General features: G+C 40.7%; 1 protein-coding gene across 1 annotated transcript; it reads right to left on the bottom strand.

Moving 5' to 3' along the window:
* LOC140494557 (protein Largen-like) lies at window positions 1–27,918 on the bottom strand. Its single transcript, XM_072593865.1, has 2 exons — window positions 27,703–27,918; window positions 1–772 (listed from the first exon to the last, which is right to left on the bottom strand). Exons 1-2 carry the CDS (start codon window positions 27,844–27,846, stop codon window positions 86–88), a joined length of 831 nt encoding a protein of 276 aa, XP_072449966.1. The 5' UTR covers window positions 27,847–27,918; the 3' UTR covers window positions 1–85.

Genomic DNA, 27,918 nt, shown 5'->3' with positions numbered 1-27,918 from the left:
TGTTTATTGATCTGAACGTTCCAAGATGGCAGAAAATTGAACTCTATTGAGCAGATCTACTATAAAATCTTTCTTCGCAAATCTTTCAAACAGTTGTGGAGGTATGTTTTCTCACTGTTGTCCGTGGATTCTTTGGATGTGAACTTGTGCCTACACTTGTTGTAGAAATACTGGTGTTACAGAATATTGGTGATCTTCTGGGATGAAGCTGTGATCTAGTACACCAATGGACATTAGCAGTGTTCACATCCTTCTGTTGAATAGGGAGTTCATATTTGGTGTTGAAAGTGGGATAAAGGCTATTTTTTGAAGGTCGTTGGCTATTCTGAACAGTGTTTGTCAATGGTTTGGTTTCACCAGCACCACCAATGTTGTCCATTTGATTCTCTTGCACCCAAAGTTTGTCAGCATTTGAACTGCATGTTGCACTATTGCCCATTAGTTGGTCTGTGGGTGAATGTGCTCCATTGTGGACGAAGGCACCATTTATTTTGAGACTGTTACTTATAGAAGATGTTTTTGCTGGACTTTTCACCCTGACTGGTGTTCTCCGTGGTGGTGGGGGTGGAGGTTTTGATTTACGAAGCACTGTCAGTACAGCTGTTGTGGTTGGCGCAGTCCTGTTAATCATTTTTGGTCGATCTTTGGATTTTTCCAGAGTAGACACAGTCACTCCACTGGAGCTGCTGTCAAGGGTGTCACTTTTGTAACTCTTGTTTGCATCTTCGGACAGATTTAGATCAGAGGTCAAGTGATCTATTTGTCCCACTACCTGTTTGAGAATGAAAGCAACATTACATTAATTATTGGTCTAAATTTCCTCAGTCCCAGTACTTCTATTTCTCCTCAAAAGAATCTGACAACAAGCCATTAGTAGTGCTTCAGAACATCTGAGTCATCCTTTGCCTGTGACAGTGTTGGCTACCTATTCAAACCAATAAGACATCACAGGCAGTGTTCTTAAATTAGATTCCCTACAGTGTGGAAACAGGCCCCTTCAGCCCAACAAGTCCACACCGACCCTCCAAAGAGCAACCCACTCAGACCCATTCCCTTATGTTTACCCCTGCACCTAACACTATGGTCAATTTAGCATGGCCAATTCACCTAACCTGCACATCTTCGGATTGTGGGAGGAAACCGGAGCACACCCATGCAGACACGGGGAAAATGTGCAAACTCCACACAGACAGCTGCCCAAGGCGGGAATTGAACCCAAGTCCCTAGCGCTGTGAGGCAGCAGTGCTAACCGCTGAGCTACCATGCCGTTCTCCTTTAACATTGTACCTGGCCAACTGTTTCTATGTATTATCTCTTTAAATTATATTTGCAGTTGGATGTATGTAATGTTTAAATGGAACAAGGTCTGTATGGTACCTTCTAAGATGCCGCATGATTTCCCTTGCAGCTTAGTGAGAACACTGATCATTGGTCCACGTTTTTGTCCTCACCCCCTCAATCTACATATTGTGTTTCTGTTAGGAGCCATTTGATCTTGCTCAGGTGGAGGAGCGTTGGCACAGTGTTTCCACTGCCACGCAAACGGGAGGTCAACAAAGGCAAGCATAGATTGTTATTGAACCTGGTATGTTTATGTTTGGCAGGAACATAGAAAAATAACTGATGTAAAAAGATTTACTGAGCTATACAACTTGTAGTACAAAAGTTACAACTCTGCCTCTGTCACAAGTTAGGAGTGCAATAGAATACTCTCCGTTTGTCTGGATGAATAACTCCAAGAACATGTCAGGAAGGAGAGACCACATCCTGAGTGAGACATAGCCCGGGTGAGTATATCATTCCTGCAATTAGGAAGCAGTGTGGGAAATAGTTGCAGAGGGGAAGAGGCACTTTTTTGCTTGTTTTTTTGGCTCATGGTTTATATGTTTTTTTAAACAGGATTAATTGAAGCCCAGGATTGAGGCACAGCACAAAACGAGTGACTTCACAGGAAAAACGTTAAGTTCATTGGTAGGTAATAGCTACTAATTTGACTATTTACAAGTTACTTTCAGATTGAAGGCAAATAGGAGAATTATTTAAAAGACCAGAATGAGATTTCCAAAAAACAAATTGAAAACTAGGTAATTAAAATAAAGATGTAGGGCCAGGCAATGTGTAGCACTTGCATGACGTGGGAGCTAGTGTACCCAACTGTGGTTCATAGAGACCACATCTGCAATGAGTGTTGGTTACTTGAGGGTTGTTGAGCTAGAGTCTGAGTGTCAAACATTATGACACAATAGGAAGGGGGAGAGTTACCTAGATGCTGTGTTTCAGGAGGCAGTCACAATCCTTGGATTAACTATCTTGAATTTGGTCAGTGGTCCTGGACAGGAAGATGTGACTACGAGGTAACCGTGGCTGACAAGGGAAGTCAGAGACAGCATAAAAGAAAAAGAATACAATGTAGTGAAGATTAGTGAGAAGCCTTTAAAAACCAGCAAGTGACAACACAAAAGCCATTGTGGGGGAAAAAAAGATGAAATAGGAGGATAAACTAGCCAGTAATTCTTCCATAAAAGAAGATTGCAAGAGTTTAAGATCTACATAAAGGTAAGAGAGATGCAAGGGTAGACATGGAACCACTGCAAAATGAGTTTGAAGAAGTAGTAATGGGGAATAAAAAAAAAGCAGAGGAACTGAAGAGGTTATCTGCATCAGTCTTCACAGTGGAGTACACCGGTAACTTCAAGAGAGTCAGGGAGCAGGGTGTAGGGGGCATTACGAATGAGAAGGTACTGGGGAAGATGAAAGGTCTGAAGTGGTTGAAACACCTGGACTGGATAGACTACACTGAAATCTGAAGGAGATACAGGTTGTAAGTTTGCTCACTGAGTTGGCAGGTTTGATTTCAGATGTTTCATCACCATGCTAAGTAACATCATCAGTGAGTCTCTGGTGAAGTGCTGGTGTTCTGTCCCACTTTCTACTTATGTGTCTTGGTTTCTTAAGGTGGGTGATATCATTTCCAGTTCTTTTTCCCAGAGATTGGTAAATGGGGTCCAAATTGATGTGTTTATTGATGGAGTTCTGCTTTGAATGCCAGGCCTCAAGGAATTCCCGTGTGTCTCTGTTTAGCCTGTCCTAGGATGGATGTGTTCCCCCAGTCGAAGTGGTGTCCTTTGTCTGTATGTAAGGATACTAATGACAGTGGGTCATAACTTTTTTGCTAGTTGGTGTTCGTGTATCCTGAAGGAGATAGCCAAGGAGATTCTAGAGATGTTGCTCGTGATCTTTCAGGAATCATTTGAGTCAGGGAGGGTTCCTGAGGAGTGGAAAATAGTGAATATAAAACCTTCCTGTTTAAGAAGGAAGGAAGGGAGGCAGAGGCTGGGAAATTATAGCTGAAAAATGTGTTGCTGGAGAAGCGCAGCAGGTCAGGCAGCATCCAAGGAGCAGGAGAATCAACGTTTCAGGCATAAGCCCTTCTTCAGGAATTGCTTATGCCCGAAACGTCGATATTCCTGCTCCTTGGATGCAGATTGACCTGCTGAGCTTTTCCAGCAACACATTTTTCAGCTCTGATCTGCAGTCCTCACTTTCTCCTAGCTGGGAAATTATAGGCTGATTAGCCTGACCTCAGTCATGGGTAAGACTTTAGAGTCTAATAGGGATGAGATTGCAGAGTACTTAGAAGTGCATGATAAAATAGTGTTGAGTCACCATTGCTTTGTCAAGGAGGTCATGCCTGACAAATCTTTCAGAATTCTTTGAGGAGGTAACGAGCAAGTTAGACAAAGATGAGGCAATGTTTGATTTCCAGAAGACTTTAGGCAAGGTGCTGCACTGTAGGCTGCTAATTAAGGTAAGAGTCAATGCATTAGGGGCAAAGTACTGGCTTGACTGGCAGAGGCGACAATGAGAATAAAAGGGATCTTTTTCAGGAAGGCAGCAGGTGAATTGTGGAGTTCTGCAGGAGTTAGTGTTGGGACCACAACTATTAATGTTATACTTTAATGATCTAGATGAACTGAAAGCATTGTTGCTAAGTATTCAGTTGACACAAAGTTGGAGGAGGTGGGGAGGCTGCAGAAGGACTTGGAGAGGATTTTCTTAGGCTTAATATGCAGGTTAATTTGGCAGTTAGGAAGGCAACTGCAGTGTTAATATTCATTTCAAGTGGGCTAGAATACAAGAGTGGGGGTATACTGCTGAGGCTGTATAAGGCTCTGATCAGACTGCATTTGGAATATTGTGAGCAGTTTTGAATCCAATATCTAAGCTGTGCTGGCCTTGGAGTGGGTTCAGAGAAGGTTTCCAAGAATGATCCTTGGCAATGAAGGACTTTACATACGAGGAGTAGTTGAGGACTTTCGGTCAATGCTTGTCAGAGTTTAGAAGGATGGGGGTGGGGGGATCTCAGTAAAACTTACAGAATATTGAGAGACCTGGATAGAGTGGACAGGAAGTTGTCACTAGTAATAAAGACTAAGACCCAAGGGCACAGCATCAGAGTGAAGGGATGACCTTTAGAACTACGATGAGGGGGTATTTCTTCAGCCAGATAGTGGTGTATCTGTAGAATTAATTGCTGCAGAATACTATGGAAGCCAAGTCACTGAGTGTATTTAAGACAGAGATAGATGTGTTCTCGATTAGTAAAGAGGATCAAGGTTATGGGGAGAAGGCAGGAGAATGGTGTTCCAAAACATATCAGGCATGATAAATGGTAAAGGAGACTCAATGGGCCAAATGGCTTAATTTTGCTCCTATATCTTATGATCTTATATGGTCTAACACAAGATCCAACCATTCAAGACAAAACAACCTACTTGATTGATACATCATCCACCAATTGAAATATCCGTAAGCTCTATCACTAACGTGTAGTTGCAACGATGCATACCGTTTAATAAATATGCTGCAATACTCACTAAAGATTCTTTGACAGCACCTTCCAAACCTCTAAACTCTACCACCGAGAAGGCATCAGATGCATGGGTACACCATCGTCCACAAGTTGCCTTCCAAGCCAAACAGCATCCTGACGTGGAACAATATCACCGTTCTTTCACTGTTATTCAGTCAGAATTCTTCCTCGCAGTTCAGTGTACTGCACTGGATGGACCATACTATTTCAAGAAGGCAGTTCACCAGCATTTTCTCAACAGCAGTGATAGGATATAAATGCTAGCTGCAGTATAAAAACAATGTAGTTCACCCGCCCTGATACAAGTGATCTTTTGGGCAAGGTAAAAATGAAACGATTATCTGACTTGCAGTGGGCTGAGTATCACATCAGTGCTTCCTTTATTCCTGGACCCAGAGAATCTAATTGGCTGCTTTAATTTAGGACAATGTTTTTGATTTAAAGAATGAAATCCAAGTGCTGGAGACACTTGGGATGTCCAGTGACTTCTTCAGAGGAGTTATTAAATATTGTTGACTTTGCATTTGAACAAGAGCAGGTTTCAATTCAAGATCTGTTGATTATATTTGTTACTAGTTAGTTCTGTTTCAATATCAACTGCATCCTCACCAGTTAACTGATTAGCGCACCTCAATGTTCATAATATACTCGACAGAATTTAATACTCATGGTGCTGGGCCCTAGACAGTTAGATGGAAACCTCATGGAGGCCATTTCGGTGGCTCCAATAAAATCACGCAGTCTGCTGGCAGCCTAAAAGGGCTCCTGGGTCCTCCTAGAACACCCTATCTCCAAGAGCTGCTGGCCGATATTGCAGGTGGCCATAGGAGGAGAGTCATCAATGGAATCCTGGAACACAGATAAGTGGTGAGCTGTCACCAGGGTAGGACCAACGAGTGTGGTGAAGGAGGTTGGTTCAAAGGGAGGAGACTTTGTAGGAATAGACTTTACACTAGTGGATCTCTCCTTTGACCAAAAGGGTGCTGAGGAGGCAGGGCATGGCAGGGCTTTTACCAAGCCACTGGCATTTCCATCAGGGCTTCCCTGGCAGCTTGCTCAATGGAATGGCCCTCAGGTTAAATACCAGCAGTAGTGCATCAAGCCCTTCAGTACTGTAGCCACGTTAGCCTCCTGGTGGGAAGGATGTCCCTGTCCCATTCATATTGAGAGAAGTCAGAAAGTGGCATGCTTTCTCCTCTGCTTTCCTGCCCCATGATCTGCTAAGTCCTCATTCCGAACCCAGTTCCTAAGGTGGGGGTGGGCTTTGAATTCACTCACTCGTTCAGCTAAATAAGCCAAGTCTCAAATATGTTCACATTCAAATGCTGTTGTGTGGGCTTCTGATGTAGAATATTAAAAAAAAGACAGAAATGTACCCCATGGCATTATTCCAATGGCTTCTACTAGAAGTGAGAAAATGAAAGGGAAGACTTTTAGTGGAACTTTAATTAAAACCTCAATTTTGGAGAATACCAGAATAGCTGTTGTACTTTCCACACAATGTGTGTAAGGTAAAATATTTACCAAATACATTTCTACATAGAAATAATAACTTCGATTAATTTTAAATCAATTTGATACGGCTTTAAAACTGACCAAATCATTAGGTTAGATTCCCTACAGTGTGGAAACAGGCCCTTCGGCCCAACCAATCCACACCGACCCTCCGAAGAGTAACCCACCCAGACCCATTTCCCTCTGACTAATGCACCTAACACGAGGGACAATTAAGCATCGCCAATTCACCCGACCTGTACATCTTTGGAATGTGGGAGGAAACCCACACAGACACAGGGAGAAAGTGCAAACTCCACACAGACAGTTGCTCAAGGCTGGAATCGAACCTGGGACCCTGGCGCTGTGAGGCAGCAATGCTAACCACTGAGCCACCGTGCCACCCGTTACAAAGTGGGAATCGAACTCAGATCAGTGGCGCTGTGAGGCAGCAGTGCTAACCACTGGGCCACCATGCCACCATGAATATAGTAGAACAGTTTTCAAAACTAGCAACTAGAAAATGAATAGCCAAAAAATGGAGATACATATCTCTTTTAAAAAAAGGCCCAGGTCTTCTATTAACCATTCTGAGACATTCCATTGCTGAATGTGCAACCCCACAACTGGATTTCTTTTCAACCCAATATCCCACTTTGATTCCGAGTTTGTGCTCCTCATTGTATACGTTGCTGACACGGACGATTACTCAGATTAATTTACAGCTTTGAAATCACTATCAACTAAGATATTATTCAAAAAACAATCTGAATTCTTCAAAATAATGACTATGCTAATAACTAATAAAATGTGGAACCATACTTCCTGTGCTAGAAGACGTAGTGGAACAAGGAAATTATTCTATGCTCGAAGGTGGAAAGCTAAAGAGAATTAAGAGGATAAGATGTATTATAGTGAAATTACTACCTACTTTGTGAAAATGTGATCTCTAATCTTCCATTATTTTATCCTCAGGTGGCAGATATGGGGTTGCACAGTGGCTCTGTGGTTGGCACTGCAGCCAGGGATCCTGGTTCGATTCTAGTCTTGGGCAACTGTCTGTGTGGAGTTTGCACATTCTCCCCGTGTCTGCATGGGTTTGCTCCGGTTTCCTCCCACAGTCCAAAAATGTGCAGGTTAGGTGAATTGGCCATGCTAAATTGCCCATAGTGTTAGGTGAAGGGGTAAATGTAGGGGAATGGGTCTGGGTGGGTTGCTCTTCGGAGGGGTGGTGTGGACTTGTTGGGCTGAAGGGTCTGTTTCCACACTGTGAGTAATTTAATCTAAATTGCTTGTAATGTTATGTACATCAGTTGGGGGAAATGTAGAGAAATAAGGGAATAGGCCTGGGTGGGTTACTCTTCAGAGGGGCTTACTGAGCCTAAGGGCCTGTTTCCACACTGTAGGGATTCTAAGTAATTGAAGTAACCCATAAAATCAACGGGAATGCGGCGATCTCATCATTCTTGGAGATAAAGCCTAAATAACTCCCAACTGTTTATTTTAACAAGAACCTCATAAAATACATCTAGTGGAACTTATTCCTTTTACTGTTATTTAAGAATTTTCTCTCATACAAGTGCTAATACTTGTTCAATTGTGAATGCATTAAAATCTTTCATTGAACATTACAAACAGATAAAAGGAAAGTTTAGGGTTAAATCAAACACTTCTAGTTTTAGACGGCAGAACAGCGGATAGGTAATTTCTAAAAAAGAAATTGCTGAACAATTAACTTGATTCCTGCAAGCCATTAATTATGGTAATAGCTGGTGAATTCTTACAGCTGACCTTATAAGCTGGTGAATAGAAATGCAAAGTAGCACTGACCACTACCAACACTGAGACACAGAACTGAAATGAAATTGCAATTGCATATACATTATTCTTGTAAACCGAGAGGATTCTCCTTAATTCCGTGAAGAGAGTAAAAACAAATATCTCTCTGGCTCTCAATAGTTAACGACCCACTCAAGCTAATTCTCTTCCCAACAGAATCACCCTCTTTGTGCGCCAAGGACTAACCTCAATTTATTCAATAGTTTTGAATACATAATAACGAAGGAAAGATTTTCAGCGCACACCATCATTACTGTGTAAAATTGACAGCAACATTTGGTGTCTGCACTTGTTCAGTTAAATGTTAAATACTCCCACACAGTTTTGCAGTTTTTGTGGATGCAATCAACACAATAATAAATGTTTGAATCTGAACTTAGACTTGTTCTCACTGTAAAAAAAAACCCATTAAACATATTAAATCTCGATGAAGAAGGTACAAGAGAAATTTTAATGGGACACTAAATCATACTTACTCAGAAACATCCTGTCTAGCTGGGAAAGGGCTTATTTTAAATCTAAAAAGGCATTTCCTCAAAATAAAGAACAATTTTGTTTTAATGTTTATTTTTACGTTATTTCAGGTTCAACATTAATCCCATTTTCATGTTGCTATCTTTATGCAAAATGCTTAACATTTGAATTTCCGAAAATGTGCATTTACTTCCCAGCTGTCTGTTTATGAAAATTCTTCAAAGTGATTGGTTGATCAATTTGCATGATGACTTCACCGTTGTTGGACTCTACAGATTCCTTATAGATGACAGCAGATGAACATTAATCTTGCAAATTGGCAGTAATTCTCAATGCCAGACTCTGCAGACTCCGAAGGCCCTATGAGAATATTTCAAATAGTCCATCCAAAACTAATCTTAAACATTTGGGGGCAAATGCTCACAGGTAAAAGGACAGCTGAAAATGGGAAACCTTCAGAAATTAAATAATGAGAATCCAGAGAAAGTATATTCCTGTCAGGGTGAAAGGAAAGGTTGGTAGGTATAGGGAATGCTGGATGACTAAAGAAATTGAGGGTTTGGTTAAGAAAAAGAAAGAAGCATATGTCAGGTATAGACAGGATAGATTGAGTGAATCCTTAAAAGAATATAAAGGCAGTAGGAGTATACTTAAGAGGGAAATCAGGAGGGCAAAAAGGGGACATGAGATAGCTTTGGCAAGTAGAATTAAGGACAATCCAACGGGTTTTTAAAAATACATTAAGGACAAAGGAGTAACTGGGGAGAGAATAGGGCTTCTCAAAGATCAGCAAGGCGGCCTTTGTGTGTGGAGTTGCAGAAAATGGGGGAGATACTAAAAGAGTATTTTGCATCAGTATTTACTATGGAAAAGGACATGGAAGATATAGACTGTAGGGAAATAGATGGTGACATCTTGAAAAATGTCCATATTATAGAGGAGGAAATGCTGGATGTCTTGAAGTGCATGAAGATGGATAAATCCCCAGGACCTGATCAAGTGTACCCTAAAACTCTGTGGGATGCTCGTGAAGTGATTGCTGGTTCTCTTGCTGAGATATTTGTATCATTGATAGTCACAGGTGAGGTGCCAAAAGACTAGAGGTTGGCAAACGTGGAGCCACTGTTTAAGAAGGGTGGTAAGGACAACCCAGTGGACTATAGACCAGTGAGCCTGACGTCAGTGGTGGGCAAGTTGGAGGGAATCCTGAGGGACATGGTGTACATGTATTTGGAAAGGCAAGGACTGATTAGGGATAGTCAACATGGCTTTGTGCGTGGGAAATCATGTCTCACAAACTTGATTGAGTTTTTTGAAGAACTAACAAAGAGGATTGATGAGGGCAGAGCGGTGGTTGTGGTCTAAATGGACTTCAGTAAGGTGTTCGACAAGGTTCCCCATGGGAGACTGGTTAGCAAGGTTAGATCTCATGGAATACAGGGAGAACTAGCCATTTGGATACAGAACTGGCTCAAAGGTAGAAGAGAGAAGGTGGTCGTGAAGAGTTGTTTTTCAGACTGGAGGCCTGTGACCAGTGGAGTGCCATAAGGATCTGTGTTGGGTCCACTACTTTTCGTCATTTATGTAAATGATTTAGATGTGAGCATAAGAGGTATAGTTATTAAGTTTGCAGATGACACCAAAATTAGAGGTGCAGTGGACAGCAAAGAAGGTTACCTCAGATTACAACAGAATCTTGATCATACGGGCCAATGGGCTGAGAAGTGGCAGATGGAGTTTAATTCAGATAAATGTGAGGTGCTGCATTTTGGGAAAGCAAATCTTAGCAGGACTTATATACTTAATGGTAAAGTCCTAGGGAGTGTTGCTGAACAAAGCGACCTTGAAGTGCAGGTTCATAGCTCCTTGAAAGTGGAGTCACAGGTAGATAGGATAGTGAAGAAAGCATTTGGTCTGCTTTCCTCTATCGGTCAGAGTATTGAGTACAGGAGTTGGGAGGTTATGTTGCGGTTGTACAGGATATTGGTTAGACCACTGTTGGAATATTGCATGCAGTTCTGGTGTCCTTCCTATCGGAAAGGTGTTGTGAAACTTGAAAGGGTTCAAAAAAGATTTACAAGGATGTTGCCAGGGTTGGAGGATCTGAGCAATAGGGAGAGGATGAACAGGCTGGGGCTGTTTTCCCTGGAGCGTTGGAGGCTGAGGGTTGACCTTATAGAGGTTTACAAAATTATGAGTGGCATGGATAGGATAAATAGACAAAGTCTTTGCCCTGGGGTGAAGGAGTCCAGAACTAGAGGGCGTATGTTTAGGGTGAGAGGGGAAAGATATAAAAGAGACCTAAGGGCCAACGTTTTCATGCAGAGGGTGATACATGTATGGAATGAGCTGCCAGAGGAAGTGGTGGAGGCTGGTACAATTGCAACATTTAAGAGGCATTTGGATGGTATGTGAATAGGAAGGGTTTGGAGAGACATGGGCCGGTTGCTGGCAGGTGGGACTAGATTGGTTTGGGATATCTGGTTGGCATGGACGCGTTGGATCGAAGGATCTGTTTCCATGCTGTACATCTCTATGACTCTAATGTAAATCTTAACGTTCAAATCAGCACTTGCATCCAGAATAATTGATTCAACAGCAGGTTCAACAACTATGAAGATTTCACTTTAAAGCATAGTTTAACTCTCTAGTTGATTTATTTTAACAGAATCTCTAAGTATTCCCAATCCTTATGGACAGGTATAGAACTAATCAATGAACAATCTGTAAAATTGGGTCAGCCGAATAAGGAGAAACAGACTAAACTGTCGTAATACAATATCATGTATTGCATATTTCTCAATATCACACTTAAGAATTTCTATTTCGACTGCAAACCATCTGCATAGAATGTCAGGATTTAGTTGCAACAGGAAGTTGAAAATCCTTTCTCACAACTATTTAGCTTCACAAATATAAAGAAAAGCAGAACAATGGGCTCAATCCTAATTGCTATTTGGAGCCAATATTAAATGTAATGATACAGTTGATGGCTCCATATAAAGTAAAAGAACATAGCAAAGATTTCCAGAGACAATGATGTAGCGCAGAACATACTGATTCTACAAAATCAACCATGATCTAGTTGAGTGGTGGTGCAGTCTCAAGGTGCTGATTAGTCTATTCCTGTTGTCTGATCCAAAGGAAAAAGTGAAATAGGATTTGAGCTTTCCAAATTTCTTTTGGAACTGTGAGAATTAAAAGTGTCATTAAACTTAGTTAGAACTGGACACTGCAGTGCCTGATCAGGAGGAGGTAGCTGACAGATTAATGTTTCTAGTAAGCATTAGGGTCCAATTAAAGATTCTCAGTATGAAACTTAGTGAAGATTCTCGCTGGTTCAGTCTGCAGGTGATGACACCAGCAACTGTCCTGCCAAATTTCAGAATTCCCCTTTTAACCACAAATTGTTTTTATTTCCTCAATAATTCAATCCAGTATCATTTATCAGGCTCACTCTTTACTAATTATGGGACAGAAAATAATAGCTTGGGATTGATCCTCTTTCCCCAGATACTGAATCACAGTTTGCACATGTTGTTGGGTTTTATCCTCCATGAGATAAATTCACCTTTTTGCATGCAATCCACCTCGAAATTTGATTGTGGATTTGGTAAATGAAGCAGAGGTAGGTCTTCTATTGAATATCTAAGAATTCAAAATTTGCACATTATGACTGAATTGTTGCTGAGCTTCTCATTCTAAGAATAATTAAATATTCATAAAACTACATGTTTTCATGGAAAAAAACAAGAAAATTCTGCATTGTGTTCAAAGGGATCCCTGATTTTTTTTGGGATTGGTGGTTGTGGTTGTGGTGGTGGTGTTGGGGGTATTGTGGGGGGTGTTGGGGGGGGTGGGGGAGAGATACCTTAAAAGTAGCACAGTTCAGACGTTTGCAATAGCAGATATGAATTTTCAGTAGCCCACTCACTCTTCGTGGGCAATTTTCTTTTTCCACCCGAATGTTATCTGCAAAATCTGAGCCAATAAGTTCAGAGGTGGGGCGAGGTCTTGCTGAAACAGTGATCCCGTTACTATTTGTGCAGAGAAGACGACCGAATGATTGGCATGAAAAATCTGCCACTTGCAAAACCCAGGTTGCTGGCTGTCACTTGTAGAACATCCTGCTGAGTCCTTCAATAGAGCTCAGTGTCAGTTGGATAAAAAGGGCAGCAATGTAATGTACTACCTATTATGCAGTACTGACATTTGAACCGACCGAAGCACTGGGTTGTCATTCAGAAGCTGTCCGCTGTGTTATGGTGCTGAATTTGTACTTACACGCAAGAGGTGCTTAGAGAGTAAAAAAAAGATTAATCGCTGAACCATGCCCTCACGTCCTGTTAACTGAACAACACGATTGCTATTACGTTTATACGTTTTATGGGAATTCTCACTGCTCTTCATTTTGAAATTCAAAGCTGCCACTGAGCAAAAAGATTTGCTTTCTTCAGTCGATATTTAAATCCAAACTCGTTTGTGCCGCTGAATTAATTTTAAAATTAAAGTATGAAACAACCAGATAGATTCAAGTAGCTTTATATTCCGTGATTCAATTCCGGTTTTGTGTAAAACAAACAGAACAACAAGAAGAAATGTATATCCGTTGAAGGGCTCAACTAGCTAACAATGCTTTACTATTGGAACTATTCAGATTCTGTAGAACGGCTGAAAGTAGAGAGAGAATAAAACCACGTTAGCCTTCTGTTCACGTACCAGGAATCTTTAAAGCTGCAGCTTCACATAATATCCACAGGGAAAAACAACATCGGTGCATAAATTAAAGTCAAACCTGCTTTAAGTTAACTTTTCCACTCAGTGGAGATACTGCCTGATCTACTGAGTGTTTCCAAAATGTTGAATCTTTAGTTTAGAATTCCATTATCCACATTACCATGAGTTTGCTTCCTCTCCCTGGTTTTATTTCTCCCGTTTGCTTTCCTCCTAAACAGATCCTGCTTCCTTGTGAATGCGCTGTCAGTTTTAGGTTCTATACTCCTTCAGTTAGAAAAGTGTCACATTGGTATTAAATTCAGAGAATATTTTGATGTTGCTACTCAGAAGAAACAAAAATGTAAGCATTTTGCCACCATTTGTTTAGTAATAGTTCATATTTTCAACAAGAAATGGTATTGTATGTTTAACATTGCACAACGTCCCTCGGTCTTCACGAGAAGGAGCCCTTGCATAGATACCAAGCAGGAGTTATACAGTTAGTGGAAGTGATAAAAGTAAAGGTCAAACAGGTTTTGAGGAGGTTGTTGGAATTGATGAAGATGCAGCAATTTTGGGCAAGGGATTAGGAAGCGAGTTGTAGGCTGCAGGACAGTGTTGGTGAAATGGTACAGCAGATGGAATGGGTAGCAAATGTGAATATTCAGGAATGCAGCCAATGTACTTTCTTAAAACAAAATAGTTTTTCAAAAATTCTTCCGAGACCAGATACACAGGTTTTGTTGTTACAAAAAGCTTTTACTTTGCATCAGTGCAAATTGTATAAATGTAGCAGTGCCCAATCTGGAAGAGTCCACCTACCAGACCTAACATTTAAAAAGGCCATTATTTTTGCTGATTTTTTAAATTAAATATTTACTGACACTCCTCTTGAAATTTGTTAACATTAGTAAGATTGTGGTTCAAGAAATCAAAATGCCATGTTTCACAAATAGTTATGTTCCATCATCCATTAAATATGTAGTCAACAGAAGTGTGAAGTCAACTAAATTAAATTTAGAAACAGTATTATTTCTAGAAAGTGACTGTGATTACCTGGGCCTTACATTGACTACAAAGTTACTGCCCTCAAAATTTGGCTGTCTGGCTCAAGTTTTCAGCCCTCGGTTTAATGCCCAAACTGGCATTCTATGACAGTATGTGTGTGTAAACACTTCCAGTGCCACTCGTGTGAATGCTAATTTGGTAAATGAAAAAGCACAGGCTTTAGGACTCTGCACTAGAGTATGCACTGCAGGCAGCCTGATGTAGTCCATATGTACCAGTGATTTGACACCATAAGTGCAACTTCTGACACCAACACTCCAGCTAACACCCTCTCTTCATTGCATACAGATGAATGTGTTCAGCAGCAGAAAGACCCCCAAGTGCTATATCACGAGATCATCAACTACATTTTGATTCACTGCTTCTGAGCTTGGTGAAAGGCTTGGAGTTTTCTACTACTATTTAACATCAAATTGGTGTGGTCTTGTTTACAGGAAGTCTTGTTTCTCAATTCTTAATGCTGTTCAGACCAGTTGTGTTCATGTGGGAGTTATCTCTTCTGTTGTCCTGCTGCATAGACAGAACAGAAACCGATTGACTCTCTACATATCAGGAGAGGGGAATACACTGCATTTTCTCTTTACAGAAAGGAAAAGTTGGTTTGTGCACAGTGCTTTTCCAGGATAGTAGGCTTCTGAGGGAGCCATTGACTGCACATAGCTAATTTTGTGTATGTCAAACTTAAATGCAAATATATATCACGACTTTAAAGCCTTCCGTGCGCTGTTGGGTGTGCAACATGTTCAGCACAAGTTATTGGTGAATGTATAGTACCTAACAGCAAACATGATTCCTGCAATGGGTGTTAGACCACTGTTCCATCTGTATCTGTGGCACCACACCAAATGAGGGGACAGTTGCTAGACAAACAGTGCTGTCTGTTGACTAGCTACTATAGGACTGCGGTGTGCAACCCAACTGCACATGGGGAATATTCATATAGGAGCTAGCCTGCCACAAGTTGTCACAGGCTGTTGTACAACGTCACCATTATGAAGACACAGCTTTTGTTACCAGATATATTGTGAATAACTGAGGAGGAGGAAGAACGGAGAAGACATCAATCCATCCATTTTATGGCTGAACTAGGATTGACTCTCACATCCACTTCAACAGTTAACACACCCCAACTTTCCATTCTTTACCACACCACCCCCCCCCCCCCCCCCCACCCCCCACCACACCCCGCCCATCCCCCCCCATCCCGGCACCATATCTTTCCTTGGTCGCTGATCACAGCATTTTCTTGACGCAGTGTTGAAATAAAAGCCACTGCAAAACAACTTCAGCAAACAATTTAACCTTCCATATAAAAAAGTCAATTATCCTAATGCATTCCCTTAGAGTGTGCCATTGGGGCTCACATGCCTTCTGTAGTCAGTGGCCAGTGACTACAGCATGCCTAATGTAATGCTGCTGAGTGTCACACAAGATATTGTGAATGGCCTTGGGCCAGCACTTCCTCAAGCAGCTCTGGCCATCAACAGCCCAGATTCAGACTGGATTATCTCAGCACAGATAGCAGCAGACCGGGATGGCTGTCACTAGTGCAGAGTGGGAGTAGTGAGAGAATGAATGCTATCATCCCCAGGGTCGACCGCAGCTACATAATCTGTAAATCTCTGCCCGTTTTGTGGATGGTCCTTCAGCAATTCTAGTAACCTGTTGCCTCACAGCATTTGATTCCAACCTCAGGTAACCATGTGGAGTTTTCCCATTCTCTCTGTGTTGGCTTGGGTTTCCTAAGGTGCTCCAGTTTCTCCGATTGTCCAAAGATGTGCAGGTTAGGTGGAGTGGCCATGCTAAATTGCCCTGTAGCATCCAGGAATGGGTAGATGTTTTAGCCATGGTAAATGTAGGGTTATGGGAATAGGGTGGGTCTGGATGGGATGCCCTTTGGAGGGTTGACACAGCATTGATGGGCCAAATTTCTGCACAGTAGGGATTCTGTGATAAGCCCCCTTGTGCACTTGTATTTGTAGTCATGATGACAACAGTCTGAGCTTGCAAGGTAGCAAGTTATACCTCCAAACAATAAGAAGTATCAGACCCCAGTCTGATCTTCCACTGCAGCATTCAAATATTATGTCGCTTCTCTTTATACTGCAAAGCTAGGCACAAGGAAGGCAATAAGTTTCTTGTGGGGCCCACCATGATTTCCACACCTCTCCAATCACGGTCAGCAGGTCCCTTTCCTTGAGAGGACATGGGCTGACTTTTAGCACCTGCTTTTTGACACAACAGCATGTTTAATGCTGGGCTGCACGCTACTATCATTTAAATTAAACTCGCAGCCGAAAATTTCCAGGCTACTTACATCGAAAGGAACAGACATGTATTAATTGGCATCATGTTTATGTGCCCATTGTCTGCCCTGATCTTACTAAACCCCTCAAGTTTAACTTTTTAATGTTATTGAGAAAGTGCTGTTGAAGTTTGTACTGTTACCTTAGTTTCTCAATGATAAGTTGCATTGTAAGCCACAACAGAAAATTCTGAGTACACAACAACTAACAGTTGAATCCCAAACTAAATTACAACCTTGTACTCATTCTCCAAGAATATAAAATTGTAATACTATTGTAATCTTATATAGAGAGTATAACGACCATTAAATAGAATGAGAGGTGCATTTTAAAGATGATGTAGAAGAGTTCTTACATAAGATTCCAAGGATGACATTGACTTTATTCTGCAGCTCCAAGGTAGAATTCTAAGGGAATTAAGACATTAATGTATATTATTGTGAAAGTACCACTGGATCACAATGAAAATAAAATCCTCTAATCTTCCTTTATGAAAATGAAATCCTCTAATCTTCCTTTACTTAGTTCCCAGTTTGCAGATGAACACAATGTAGCTCACATATAAATGGGATTGGTCCGAGAATGTTTAATTTTCACGTGTTGGCTAATCTATAGCTGATGTTCAGTGAATATACAATAGGTCAGAATTCAAATATTAGTCATAGGGTCATATAGCATGAAAACAGACCCTTTGGTTCATCCAGTCCATGCTGACCATAATCCCAAACTAAACTAGTCCCACCTGCCTGTGCTTGGCCCATATCCTCCCAAGCCTCCGTCATTCATGTACTCATCCAAAATATCTTTTAAACATTGTAACTGTAACCACACCCTCAACTTCCACACCCAAATCACTGTTAAAAAAAATTACCCCCATGTCTTTTTTAAATCTTTCACCTCTCACATTAAAGATATGTCCCCTAGTCTGAAATCCCTCATCCTCGGGGAAAGACACCCGTCATTCACCTTATCTACACCGCTCAGTATTTTGTAAACCTCTACAAGAGTCACCTCACAACTTTCTACGCTAAAGTGGGAAATGTCCTGGCCTCTCCTTTTAAATCAATCCCTCCATCATCATTAACTTGTCAAAAAGAAGCTCAGCCACTTTTGTAAGGATTATCAAGGCAGTTATCTTGCAAAATCCTTTCATATTCTTGAAGAGGAGTCAAAATATTGGTCAAAGTGATTTAAGCAAGATTTTGCTCTCTACAACCTGATCGACAAGTTTCAACAGTCATCTAGCAATTTAGGCAAAATACATTGGTCAAGTAGGAGAAAGTGAGGACTGCAGATGCTGGAGATCAGAGCTTAAAACTGTGTTGCTGGAAAAGCGCAGCAGGTCAGGCAGCATCCAAGGAGAAGGAGAATTGACGTTTCGGGCATAAGCCCTTCTTCAGGAATGGGGAGGGTGTGCCAAGCAGGCTAAGATAAAGGTAGGGAGGAGGGACTTGGGGAGGGGCGTTGGGAATGTGATAGGTGGAAGAAGGTTAAGGTGAGGGTGATAGGCTGGCACCCACCCACTCTCCAGCCTATCACCCTCACCTTAACCTCCTTCCACCTATCACATTCCCAACGCCCCTCCCCAAGTCCCTCCTCCCTACCTTTATCTTAGCCTGCTTGGCACACCCTCCTCATTCCTGAAGAAGGGCTTATGCCCGAAACGTCAATTCTCCTTCTCCTTGGATGCTGCCTGACCGGTTGCGCTTTTCCAGCAACACATTTTTAAGCTCAAAATACATTGGTCTCCAAAGTGAAGTATGAGAGCATGGAGGCAGAATAGGGAATAATTGGATATATTCATAATCCCCTAATCATTATTAAAATCCTAGAGTTTCACGTAATCAAAGAAAAAAATCCATTCATTTTTTGTTTTTTAAAATCAGCCTGTTCAAACACAGCATGACACACTTCCAGAGGAAGTGGGAGTTGAACTTTGAACATCTGGCTCAGAGGTAGGGACATTACCATGGCACCACAGGATCCTGTGATATCCCTGTCCAGTTTCAAAGTGCAATGTGGATTTAATGTGATAATTAATACATGGCAGAATTACATTTATTAATTTACCCTCATTAGAAAAAAGATTAAAATAGAGAAAACTAAAAGGAAATTAAATTGACAGTTAAAGAACAGAGGGGAATTTGATGCATTGAACACAGATAAGGGTCAATATCTCATTTGGTGCAAATAATATGTTAAGCATTTAGTTTGAGTTATTTTGTGTTATTATTCTATTAATCAATTCACTTCTGGTATGGAGTAGATTTATTACTACGAGTCTTACTTTTGGTGCCACATTGCATGACCTGAAAATAAAACTGGAAAGCCTTAATACACAAGAAAATCCTTGGATCTTCTGTAAATTTACTTTCCTATACTCTATAAAACTAGCTTGTTTGGCCTCTTGATATTTCTTTCACCAAGACTTTTGCAATTGGACTCTGGCAGGGCTAATATCCCAAATCATCATTCTCAGTAGATTATTAATCACAGTAGTGATCACAGCTAAGCTAGATTCTGTCTTCACTTAATGTTCACATAAAAGTTCCCTCTAGCAGGTAGCATGAAATAATGAGCAAGAGCAAATGACCTGTCTAAATTATTTCCTGATTGAGCCAGAACTGTTAAGCCAATTGCAGAATCCTTTTTACCAGCTTCGCTAAATTGATCGGAGCATAGATGACAGATGTAACATTGGAAATTGTAAAGGCTTTATTTGTCCAACTATATTATGATTTAGGTTGCTGACTCTCTACCTCTCCCTCACTTTTGGTGATATTGCGCTGCTTCTGACAGTCTTTGCATTTAAATAGGTAATGAATTGGAAACACGGGTGATTTAGAGGTGTAGGATAATGGAAAATGCAACACAGTTTAGTTGTGCATGAAAGCACTTCTAGATATATAAAAAAAGATTTTTTTAAAAAGTAAAGGAAGGTTTTATCTGCTTAGTCCACAACTTTAAATATTCCTGGTATATGAGAGTGCTGCCAGAGGACTAATGGGTTTCAAATTTTACTTCAATAATCAATAAATGGTTGTTTTAAAGCCAGTAATGACATGGAATGGCACAGTGGTTAGCACTGCTGCCTCACAGTGCCAGGGACCTGGGTTCAATTCTAGTCTCAGGTGACTGTCTGTGTGGGTTTCCTCCAGGTGCTCTGGTTTCCTTGCACAATCCAAAAATGTGTAGATTAGGTGAATTGGTCATGCTAAATTGCCCAAAGTGTTCAGGGATGTGTAGGTTAGATGCATTAGTAAGGGGTAAATGTGGAGTAATAGAGTAGGGGAATGGGTCTGGGTGGGTTACTCTTCAGAGGGTTGCTATGTACTTGTTGGGCCTAATGGCCTGTTTCTACAATGTAGGGATTCTATGTGAGTAAACCTAACATTAGTGGTAGCACAACAAAGGAGAGAGGTGGAATGTTATCTTAGCAGAGCCACATGTAGTGGGGATACTGTTGGCAGGCCAGAAATGAGCTCTATCACCAGATTTTTTTTGTCATGTCTTTAAACTCCACAATGGCCTAGTCATCCACTTCCAGTTTCCCAACTGGAGGGGTATGATTACGTGTTGAATCTGTCAAGAGGAAGGATTCCCAGTTAAAGGAACCCCAGTAAAACTCACATTGGGATGGATTGTGTTTTCATTGCTGTGGCTTTGGGGATAGCTCAGGCTGAGTCTTAGGCCTTGACCTGGAGGCCCAGCCATCTTATGAGGTATAAAGTGAGGTGAGGCCAAGGACTGGAGGAGCAGAGCAACCTCTGAAACCTGAGCAGTTTGGAAGTGGCCAAGGAATTCAGCAGCAACTGTGTGGATTGTCCAGCCTGAAAATCAGTGCACCAAGAGGTTCACAAGCTCAGGAAGGGGGAGGGACCTCTCAGCTATCAAGCCCTACACTCTGTCCTTCCCAACATACTCCTGTCAACAATTCTCACCTTGCAGCTCCACTCATTCCCCTTTCAAGGCAACATTTTTACCTGAGCACTGTCATCCTGCACCATTGCACACTCAGCTCTCAAAATAATCACCCTGCACAAATACTGTCCTCCCTACATCTGCATGCAATTCCATTTCTCTCTCAACTTTCTGCTCCCTTTCTTCGCAGGAGAGAGTATACCACTTCAGCAAGAAGCAGAGAACCTGGGGTGTGGCAGGCCTATTTATGAGAATGGGTGTCATTCTAAGAGTTACCTGGATGGCCACCAGTAATGCCTCCCACCTTGTCCATTGGAAAGGAGGTCTAGCTTCAATTTCTCAGCAGTGGTCTGCCACAAGAGCATTCTGAGACACTGGTGCTGATAAATATCCAGGAGCTGATCCTCTGCCTGCTAACCCTCTGTTGTGGAGGTGGGATCCTGCCTCATTGGAGCTGGAAATGTAACTCCATTCTGTGGAGTGGCACATGGCTGAGGAAAAGAGAATTGTTTTGTTGCTGCTGCTCATCCTGTTCCTCTTCAGAGGAATGAGCTAGAGTTGCTCTCATGCTGTGAGGACCATACAGGAGTGTAGCTGACAGCAAGTGCAATATACCTTCAAGAAGTTGGATATCACTTGTGAACTTGTGAGGCTCTCTCTCAGAAGGAGAGCTAGGAACAGCAGCCTTATTTCTAGGGAGCTCTTCAGTCTGACAGATCAAAAGGCTTCCCATCCAGTTAGTTAAAAATCACACAACACCAGATTACAGTCCAACAGGTTTATTTGGAAGCATTTGATCATTTCAGTTGCATGACACTGTAATCTTTTGCTATAAATTCTGTGTCTTATGGTCATGCTCCAAAACCACCTGAAGAAGCATGCTCTGAAAGCCAGTGCTTCCAACTAAACCTGTTGCACTATAACCTGCTGTTGTGTGAGTTTTAACTTTTTCAATCCCCAGACCAACACTGGCACTTCCACATCTTGGTGTCCAGTTGGTGTCACTGACACAGCTCACCTTGCTGTGCACTTGCTCCTTTGATCCTGCCAAGTTTCATACAGCTTCGAAAATCTGAAGATTAGCAATTAAAAAACTAAAACGCTGGATAAAGCTGTCAGGTAATTGTTTATTTGATTATTTTAACTACTCATCCAACTGTTCCATGAGGTTATTTTCCACTCTCTTGCAAACCCCTGTGTTAACCCAGAAATAGGCAGGCTCTTGTTATGCTTTTGGGTGCTTTAACCACCAGCACTACATCCAAAGACATTTCCCTTTGGCAATTCAAATTCCAGCTAATAAACCAGAACAAAATTATTTATCACTGAGAAGAACACAGACTAATAAAGCATGGCCAGCATGAATTTGTAAAAGGAAAATTATGTTTGACAACTTGATTGAGTTTGTTCCCAAAATAAAGAGGAGGATCATTGTAGGGAGTGCAGTTAATGTGTATTTGGAGAGATCAAAGAAACTGAGGTTATTCTCACATCATGGAGAAGGTCGTGGTGACATATAATAAACGGTTGCAAAATTATGAGTGGTCATGATAGAGTAGAGAGATAGATATTGCTTTTACTGCCCGGAGGTTTGATAGAACCATATAGTATTGGAGGTCATTCATCCCACATTGCCACATTGTTGGTTATTTGAAAGAGTTACCCAGTTAATTTTACAAACCTCTTTTGTGTATGGGTATGAAAATCTTTTTGTTTTTAATATCTATCCCGTTCTCTTTTGAAAGTTATGGCTGAATCAGCATTTGCTAACCTCTCAGGCACTGTGTTCCAGATCATAACACTTGTTAACACAAATTAACTTCATAAATGTCATCAACATCTTTAACCTTTTGGTCTTTCATGGAATGTGAACATCACTGATGAGACTAGCATGCATTGTCCATCCTTAAATCCCTTTGAATAGTTTATTGAGCCGCTACAGAGAATAGCTACATGTCAATCACAATGGGGTGGGTATAGAGTTACATATAGATGAAAGAATGGCAGACTGCTTTCCCTAAAGACTAATAGTGAAACACAAATCATGATAGTCGATTATTCATAGTCATCATACTGGGACGAGATATTTTAATTCAAGATTGATTAATTGGATCTGCTCTCAAGGTGGGAATTTGAAACCTTGTTCTCACCTGGATCTCTGAGTGATTACTCAAGAGACAATGACCACTGCACCACCAGAGGACAACAGTTTCTTGTAATTGCCAAAAGAACCAGAGGGGAGCAGGGGCAGTTTCTTGAAAACTACATTCATGTTTTTTGATTAGTCTAGCACACCTTGAAAGCATGGTATTGGCAAATTTTAAAAAGTGACTTTCAAAAAGGAGAATTTGGTAAGAATTTTAGGAGGTGATTACCCTCAAATTAGACTCACTGCTAACTCTTATTATCTTCAGAGATGCTGCCAAACCTGCTAAGTTTCTCTAGATTTGTGTTTCTAATTTCAATAGTATTTTTGTTGCTGGCAACCACATATCCTATAGTAGAGGTGGAAAATGGACAAGACTGATATAGATTTTGTATTCATGTATTCCAACTTTATTCCTGTTACTTCACATAATATGATGTCTCAATGTTAAAATGTTCCATCATGATCCTTAGAAAAGTCTTATGCAAAGAGCAACATTGCTTTGTTGACATGGAAAGTAAGTGTCAACCAATTTAGTCAAGATGCCAGCTGGTGATACTCAGTGAACATATGACTGGTGTCACTTGTCAGCCTTTGCCCAGTGTGTCAGTTATTAACAGGACCAATTGGTACTCTAATACATCTGCATTTCACTCCAGGACAAACATTCACAGAAAATTCTGCAAAATACCTGATATAAATGGAATGAATATTAAGTTATCCTTTCTCCTTTGTGGGATAAGACACTAATGAAATGCCATTATTATAGTGCTCAGATCTCAGAGGGGACGTTGACAGAACCATGGAATTCCTACAGTGCAGATACAGGCCATTTATCCCATTGAGTTTGCACTGATGTGCTGAAAAGCATCCCAGCCAGACCCACTCCCCCATCCTATCCCTGCAACCGCGCATTTACCATGGCTAATTCACCTTGCCTGCACATCCCTGGACACTACAGGACAATTTAACATGGGTAATCAACCTAACCTGCACACCTTTGTTTATTATTATCAGTACTTTCGTCAGTCTAACAAACCTCTTTTATCTTGGTTAATGAAGCTGTACAGGAGCTGCATTTGGAATGGGAGCCTCAAAGCTAGGGAAAAGCGTTTGGACCTTCTCCAGCTTTACAGAGTCAGAACTTTGCCATCCAGAACTTTGACCAAATGCTCACATATAGGGCTGTGAAATAATTGTTAGGGGTATGAGTGATATGCTGGACAAGAACAGAAGCAGAATGCCCGCTGGGCTTTAAAAAAAAAATTCCTGGCTCAGCTTTGCTGGAATCATTTTTCAGTAACCAAGACCTTGCAGGGCAGAGACAACTTGACCTGACAGAGTCTGAATCTGGGACCTTCTAATGTGACTGGCTCAGTGCTAAAGCACACTTGCCCACCAAGGGTTAGAAGAATTTGGGATGAACGAATATGCTTGGCATTACTTTAATATCCCACAACTCTGCACTCCCTTGGAATTCATCACCCTCTGGAAGCAGTTAGCAGGCAGGTGGATTGTGTTTTTAATCATGCCATTTATATTCCAGTTCTCACTCAAGTGTATAGTATAAAACTAATTACTCTCATCTAACTCAATGAGAGCATTTTTATTACTTTGCTGAGCAACTTTCTGATTAAACCTTTCTGGTGGGTTCATAGAAGTCACTCATAAAAGTTATATTACTTACAGCTAAGATGTTGATTCCTTATGTTGTTATTCTTCAGAGGTTCAAAAATATCAACCCTATCTCTCAAGCTCAAGAGAGGCTCACATGCAGTTCAGGTGATCATGGATTCACCATTCATTCTTCTTCCAGTCTATAAACACAGTCACCTTTATCCTAGTGCTCTTCCAGTTCACTGTTGCAACTTCCCCGATCATGTACACTACCTCACATCCTTAACCTCCAGAAGGCAAGTGCTATATAAATATTATCTGAGGTTCAGTAACTAAAATGAAATTATGGAGCATATTTTAAATCTTTGCAACACACCTGGAAAGTGGTGCTTTTTAATGTTTTCTGCACCTTAAAGCATTGTGCTATGTTCAATTATCGCAGTCTGTACCTATCTCTGTTACCTCCAGACCAATTTGCAACCAGATACTTATCCAGCTCCTTTTTTGCAACAGTGGCTATCTCAACTCTTAATGCATCTGTAAAGCATTCAAAGTCAGACCAATAGATTAGTAACAGCTATGATAAGGAGTAACTAATATTCTACATACAAAAATAGAAACCCTTTGTCAGTCACCAGACTTGGAACGTTAATTCTGCTTTCTTCTCACAGATGCTGCCAGACCTGCTGAGTTTCGCCAGTAATTTCTGTTTTTCTTTCAGATCTCCAGCAACTGTGGTCCTTTGTTTTATTTTAATATTCCACATATGTAGCTGTTTAAATTTTGCATTGATGTGTGATTTAGGGGCTTGAAATAAAACAGTAGGATTTACAGTAGTTGCAACAAATGATCTTAATTTTAAGGAAGCTTACTTTGTGATGTGATTGCTAGTCACATTGTCCAGTATAGAATAGCCATACAGGTCAGGAAGGTCTATACTGAGATAGCTGATTTCAATCAATGACATAATTGGAGTGTTAATACTTGTGTTCACACAATCTGAGGCATGGTTTCTGCGTCTTACTGTCCTCCATAATGACTAATGGGGAGACTACATTGTGTGGAAAGTCACAGTAGGAATTCAGTACAAATTCTGATTCAAAACACATTTGCTGAATAGAACATCCATTGTGTCAGGTGCAGAATGGGACCTCTGAAACTGTACCCAAGTAATAACAGGAGAAAACTGAAGAGAAATAATAAAAAGCCAGATTAAGCTGGAAAGCATTTTGAACTCAGGTAGAGAGTGTAATTAAAATGTTTATTTAGAATTGCATTTTAATTGTTTATTTTGGTTGTTAACTGTTAATTGCACAGTGAGAAAATATGGTCTCAATTATTACTGTAATCTTAGTGTTTGTTACAATATCTGAGCCAAAATCAATACTGGTCCAGCTGTGAGTTTGCCAGAGCTTGAACAGCAACCTAAGCATTGACATTCAATCTATTTAAATGCAGCGCAGTCAGAACATTTATAACATTTATTAAAATTTCTTCCACAGAGTCATAAAACATGCTGTGAAACTGGCATGACACTCTTTAAATTCAATTTCATTTTACACACGACCAAAACACCAATTGTGATTAACCCCTGACTTAGGCTGTTGGTGCTGAATAAGAAAGTACAGTTACAATAAAATGAAGTGAAAAGTTATGGAAACTGTAGTACAATGCAGGCCATTCAGTCCATTGGGTTAGTACTGGTGCTAGCCCTTTGACTGGAATTGTCTACTTCAATTCTATTTCCTGACCCATTTCAAGTCTAAGTGGTATTATTATCTTGCACTCTAGCATTTGATGATTATCTTGGATGCTGGTCCAGTTTTGGTTAGGAAAGTGACATCATTAATTTAAATTCAATTTCTCACATCCTGTTTGAAACTAACGGTCCAAAAGCAAGGCCTTCCTGGCAATCTTCCTATCCTCATTCACCTTGTAGAATCATGGCTGGATGAAGCCATTCTCCAGAATGCTAACCTGGCTTTGCCCCATTAATATGTAGTTGCTCCAAAGACTTGTTTGTGCCTTTAAGTTTGTAACTACACACTTACTTATTTTTATTAAGAGTTTCTAGAGTCAGGTAAACAAAATAAAACATTGGCAGATGTAACAGGAGGCAGATATGTGTTCTATTTTCAAAGGCTCAGTGGCTAGTGAACGATCTAATGCAGTACAAACTAGGGTGGTCTTAAGATTGATCCTGACTATTTGCAGGATAATCAGTCAATGAATATCAGGCAGCAATTTAAAGTGTCCTTTGGGCAAAGAAAATATTTGCGGCTACTGAATGCTTTCTAATATCCTAGAAGGTATACATTTAGAGGTCTAGTTGTAATGTGGTTAGGCTCAGCTGTGAAGTCCCCACCAATTCCTTCCACAGGCTCTCAGCCCATACACAATATAGTCAACCAGCAATTACCATCAGGTCTCCCACAAAGAACACCTATTTCACATATGTGTACAGATAAGTACATGAACTGTAAAAAGGGGGAGGATATGTTGGAACAATTGAATGAAACTGATGCCACAGTTCTTTTTGATTGCAGTTGGAAGCTCTTAATGAGTCCCAGCAGTTAATGAAAAGTTCTTAATTGAGATTGTGTACTCATGATTTGGACAATACAAAATATATCTTGGCTGCGTTTTGCCTTAAAATTCCCAATTCAAATTAGTGTGAGAAATGTGCCTTATTGGTGGTATTAAACTAATTAATTCTAAAACAGAAAATGCTGCAGACACCCAGCAGATCCATCAAATCCAAAAACACTCAGGTTAGCATTTTGGGAAGAGATCCTATATTAAGGCTTCTGAGTTATTTTCTTTTAATTTAATTTATCAGCCTTTGTAGTCTTTCTCCCGACAATAATACTTCCTGCTGTTTTAACAATGGAATTCTGGTTTTATATATTGGCTGGATTTTCAGATCTCTTCAGTCTGCTGTGCACTTATCAAGACATTACAGGGAAATCCCACTTCAATCAATACCTTAACACTGTTGTACAAAGCACTTCTTGTCCGTCACTCATAATTTAACCCCTCAAACTGAACCCAATACATTTTTCCACAATGCAAAATATTCTCAAGACAAAAATCAACTTTAGTAGAGACGGCTAGATTGGGATGTTTTCACAGGTCACGTAGACGCCAAATGAAATTACTTACTATGTAAAACTCACCACTACTTTACTATACATTGTTGATGATATTCAAAACTATCAATTTTCTGACCAAAGTGGCTGTGTACCCACCTCTTTAATCTCAGTGGAGACGGTCTTCAGTTCCCCTAGAACCAATTCCAAGTCTTTCACAATACACATTATCTGCTCCTTCACCTTGGATTGAGTATCCTGTGCCTTTAACTCCTCTTCAGTCCAACTCTGTTTCTCAGACATGGTGAGATTTGATTTATCCTCCCCTCTTTTGTCGGCTTTCACATTCCCATCCCTTGTCTGTGCACAAGGCAG

Source organism: Chiloscyllium punctatum, chromosome 24 (genome assembly GCF_047496795.1).
Source record: "Chiloscyllium punctatum isolate Juve2018m chromosome 24, sChiPun1.3, whole genome shotgun sequence".
In the NCBI taxonomy this organism is placed as follows: Eukaryota; Metazoa; Chordata; class Chondrichthyes; order Orectolobiformes; family Hemiscylliidae; genus Chiloscyllium; species Chiloscyllium punctatum.
The sequence above is the reverse complement of the archived record's forward strand: the minus strand, read 5'-3'. Positions and strand labels throughout refer to the sequence as shown.

What these genes read in the sequence shown, in the direction of transcription:
- LOC140494557 (XM_072593865.1), bottom strand. Translation starts at nt 27,846, where the DNA reads ATGTCTGAGAAACAGAGTTGGACTGAAGAGGAGTTAAAGGCACAGGAT. An exon ending in TCTCCACTGAGATTAAAGAG is followed by an intron (nt 773 to 27,702) that starts GTGGGTACACAG and finishes ATTCTCAAACAG; the next exon opens with GTAGTGGGACAAATAGATCA.